Raw genomic sequence first — 5,000 nt, 5'->3', positions numbered from 1 at the left:
GAAGGAAAGTTCTTAGATGGAAGGAAGGGCCTTGGATGGAAGGAAGGTCCTTGGATGGAAGGAAAGTTCTTAGATGGAAGGAAGGGCCTTGGATGGAAGGAAGGTCCTTGGATGGAAGGAAGGTCCTTGGCTGGAAGGGAGTTCCCAAGGATGGAAGGAAGATCCCAAGGGTGGAAGGAAGGTCCTTGGATGGAAGGGAGGTCCTTAGATGGAAGGAAGGTCCTAAGGATGGAAGGAAGGTCCTAAGGATGGAAGGAAGGTCCTTGGATGGAAGGAAGGTCCTTGGATGGAAGGAAGGTCCTAAGGATGGAAGGAAAGTCCGTGGATGGAAGGAAGGTCCTAAGGATGGAGGGGAAGTCCTAAGGATGGAAGGAAGGTCCTTGGATGGAAAGGAGGTCCTTGGATGGAAAGAAGGTCCTTGGATGGAAGGAAGGTTCTTGGATGGCAGAAAGGAAGGTCCTTGGATGGAAGGAAGGTCCCTGGATGGACTTGAAATACGACGCAAATATCATCACTCTTCAAATCTTTATTATTTCTGAACTGTGAACATTTGATGCATAACCCTTGATATTCACATAGGGTATTTACGAAGATTATAAATGACTTTTCAAAGGACTTCATATTACGCATACCCAAACAAAACCCACAACACACACTCACTCACACTGTCCACCCATTGGGTGTAGCGATACATCAATACATTTGCTCTCACAGATCAGAATTAGATTACGCATATATATATATATGTGTGTGTGTGTGTGTGTGTGTGTGCAATTTTGAAAAATAACCAGACATGCACTCAAGTGTGTAGAAATAAGAATTCTTGACTTGCAAACATGTGGAAGAAGACAAATAGCAGATATATGACCTACCTATAAAAATCTCTTTGAATTAACTCCATAAAAACCAACCTAAAAAAATCTTTGACATCAAAAACCAAAAAAGGAAAAAGGTTTTTCCGCTTCTCATTCCGTGTAAGAAGAGGAAAATATAATTAGTGGAGTGAGCCGCTTTCACCTCGAAATCACCTCCCAAATCTCTCTCTTCCTCCAATAAACGGTATTGTGGAAGCGGCCTGGCCCTGGTACGTTTGACCCCGGAACAATTACTTGGAAAGGAAGTGGTACTTTTGCTCTATACATTTATCTACTATTGTTTCCTCTCCCCTTCCTCCCCCCACCACCACCCCCGCCCCCGTTCCTACTCTGGACTTCCAATTGTAGGCGTTGTGATAGGATCAGGTAACGCCCCAAAAAAAAAAAAATATATATATATACATATATATATATATATATATATATATATATATATATATATATATATATATATATATATATACATAAATAACCAACACAATCACTTGTGGAACAGAAATAAATTTCTGACTCACGTCAGGATCGAACCCAGGTCTTTCAATTGAAAGGCAAGGGCGCTGCCCACTAGGCCATACAAGTCATAAGAGAAGTTGGAACCTGGGCGCCACTGCACACATATATATATATGTGTGTGTGTGTGTGTGTGTGTGTGTGTGTATACTGTATATATACATACATATACACATATACTGTATTACACTGTAACGTGAATTCTGTCAGTCCCAAGAAGCATCAAGATAACGTGGTCTGTGTATTAATTGCGACCGAAATAAGTCATTTTTATTTATGATAGTCAAAAATATACTCAGTGAAAATCATTATAACGAACTCATACTTTTTACTCATTATCCTCATCATGTGAAATGTCATTCATTGCCATGCTATAATGATAAGTTATGCATGAATGCAGAGGATGCCATAAGTCAGGTTGCCTTAACAAATTTGACTCGGAATGTTATGGATCTGTGAGACAGCAACTTTGTAATGTATGCTGGGTAATAATAGCAATTAGTGTAATATTTTATTACAAAATAATAATCCCACACGATTCACACATTGGCTCTTATTGACATATGCATGCGATATATAAATGATAGAATAGCTTTTCAAAATCCAAGAGGCGTATGTATCTATCTTTTAAGAATATTTTATATTAGTCATTCTTCAGACTGAGATCGATAGTTTAACATACGAAAATTTAGGTCACGGATGCTTTCGAAAACAAATCTTTTAATGCTAACTGTCACATCAAAATAACCGGTCGGGTGATGAATATACCGTTATTTAACGAAAACGAATTTCAAGTCAGTGGTCCCATTGGTGGGCTTGTTCCATATGAATAGCTTTCATCTTCTGAATAATAATAATAATAATATAATAATAATAATAATAATAATAATAATAATAATAATAATAATAATAATATTCTTTGGAAGCTTGAATTTCAAGTCAGTAGCCCCTTTGGTGGGCTTGTTCCATATGAATAGGGTTCACCTTCTTCTGAATAATAATGATAATAATAATAATAATACTAATATATTCTTTGGAAGCTTGAATTTCAAGTCAGTGGCCCCTGTGGTGGGCTTGGTCCATATGAATAGGGTTCTTTTTCTTCTGAATAATAATAATAATAATAATAATAATAATAATAATAATAATAATAATAATAATAATAAATTCTTTGGAGGCTAGAATTTCAGGTCAGTGGCCCCTGTGGTGGGCTTGTTCCATATGAATAAGGTTCACCTTCTGAATAATAATAATAATAATAATAATAATAATAATAATAATAATAATAATAACAATGTCTCTCACCGTCCTTTTTTTTCCAGTCCGCCCTTTCTTCGTCCGTCTACCGAACGACGTGACGGGAGTGACGGGCGGCGAAGCGGTGCTCCACTGCCGGGCGGGCGGGTCTCCGCGCCCGCACGTCGTGTGGCGCCGGCACGACGGGCGGATGCCGGTCGGAAGGGCCCGCCTGATCAACTTCGACTCGTCGCTGAAGATTTCGCAGCTGGCGGTGGAGGACGCTGGCGTGTACATATGCCAGGCTGAGAATGCCGTGGCGACGGTGGACGCCAATGCCACGCTTACTGTCTTCGGTGAGTTTATTTGAAATGTCTGAATATTCGGACAGTTATCTTGAAATGTCTGAATATTGGGGCAGTTATCTGGTACTTATTAAAAGCCATCAGACTGTTAGATTAACTGAGTTTGACTTGAAATGTCTGGATATTGGCCATATGTCTGTTGTGTATGAAGAGTTATCAGGTTAGCTAAGTTTAATTTGGAATGTCTGAATGTTGGGGCAGTTATCTGGTACTTATTAAAAGCCATCAGACTGTTAGATTGACTTAAGTTTAACTCTGTGTGAATATAGGCCATATGTCTGTTGTGTATGAAGAGATATCAGATTAAGTAAGTTTAGTTTGAAATGTCTGAATGTTGGGGCAGTTATCTGGTACTTATTAAAAGCCATCAGACTGTTAGATTGACTACGTTTAACTCTGTTTGAATATAGGCCATATGTCTGTTGTGTATGAAGAGTTATCATATTAGCTAAGTTTAATTTGAAATGTCTGAATATTGGCCATATGTCTATTATGTATGAAAAGCCATCAAAAAGTTAGATTAACTAAGTTCAACTTGAAATGTCTGAATATCAGCCATATGTCTGTTATGTATGAAAAGCCATCAAACGGCTAGATTAACTAAGTTTAACTTGAAATGTCTAAAAATTGCAGAATGATTTGTTACGCATGAATGTTAATCAAACGGTTAAATTAGTTCATTTTTTTGGTATTTTTTAAAAATATTTTTCTTAAAATTCTCCTGTTACACCTTTCAAATTTTTAGTGTCAATTTCCGTTTCAGTGCTGAATGACCTCGTAGGTCCCAGCGCTTGACCTTTGGCCTAAATTCTATATTCAGTTCAGTTCAAGACGTCTGAATTCAAGTTACATAATATTCTGAATCTTTCGAAAGTATTGATCCACATTTCCTCTTTAAAATTCACAGACCCACCTCAGCTGGTCTCCGGGCCTACGGACATGGCGGTCATCGTCAACACAACGACGCGCCTTCCGTGCTACGGCAGAGGGACGCCCACGCCCATCCCGGTGTGGATGCACTCCTCCCTCCCCCACCAGCCCCTGAGTCCCGGTTGGAAGGGCCAGGACGCCCAAGTCTCCGACGACGGCACTCTTCTGCTGTCGAACATTGGCTCTCAGCAGAGGGGTTCCTGGACCTGCTCCCTCCTGAGCGAGGCGGGCGACGCCCACGGCCGGGCGTGGCTCACCGTGGTCAACTCGAAGGACACGCCGCCCCCCTTCATCAGCATGCCCCCCGCCAACCAGACGCTTCCTGCGCGCACCCACGCGACGCTGCATTGCCGCGCCCAGGGCCCGCCGATGCCCACGCTCTCGTGGTACAGGGGCACGGCGCCCGTTCGCGCCGACGGGAAGAGAGTGACTGTCAATAAGAACGGCGACCTCACCATCACCAGTGAGTCTCGCTGCCGCACTCTTTTTTTTTTTATGTCAGTTTTTTGTAGTGTCTTGAATTTGGCTGATTTTTCCTCATCTTAACTTTTTTCCTTAAATTTTCCCCTTTTATAAAAATTTGCTTATTTCTTCTAAACTTCCCTTCTGATATATTAGTAATATATTAGTATTTAAGAATATCGTTTTAGGGAGAGAATTTTGCAGTGATGTGCTGTTCACGATCTAAAGTAGTTTTAACTATTAGGAATGAATTGTCCCATGTATGACAGCGATCTTAAAAATTAGGCTCTTAACTCATTCAGTAATATCTATGGCATAAGAACAAATATTGGCCCTTATTTCAAGTATAAAAAACTTCTAAAAACATTTACTGTAATTGATTATTGTTACCATATCATATTATCAGCAAATCTATTCAAGCTTTTAACATTGAGGATTTTTCTTGTATTTCGTCAAATATACTGCCATTGTGGATCTTAAATTCGTAAGATAAAGATATTGCATATCTTTCAAGTGGATTAAGCAATGGGAATGTCACGTGATAATTGATTGACGAGAAGAAAATATTGATAACTTTGGCAGTAAGTGATGAATAAAAGTGTAACTTAATGAGTGTAGTCCG

The 5,000-nt window shown here is 39.8% G+C and overlaps 1 protein-coding gene across 1 annotated transcript in view; it reads left to right on the top strand.

Moving 5' to 3' along the window:
- The window catches only part of LOC136840714 (protein sax-3-like), a 653,455-nt gene that overhangs the window by 500,335 nt on the left and 148,120 nt on the right, over positions 1–5,000 (top strand). Inside the window, 2 exon segments of the mRNA XM_067107529.1 lie at positions 2,708–2,977; positions 3,894–4,379. Coding sequence (XP_066963630.1) covers positions 2,708–2,977; positions 3,894–4,379 — 756 coding nt within the window.

Source organism: Macrobrachium rosenbergii, chromosome 8, assembly GCF_040412425.1.
Source record: "Macrobrachium rosenbergii isolate ZJJX-2024 chromosome 8, ASM4041242v1, whole genome shotgun sequence".
NCBI lineage: Eukaryota > Metazoa > Arthropoda > Malacostraca > Decapoda > Palaemonidae > Macrobrachium > Macrobrachium rosenbergii.
Note: the sequence above shows the minus strand (reverse complement) of the source record. Positions and strands in the feature narration are given on the sequence as shown.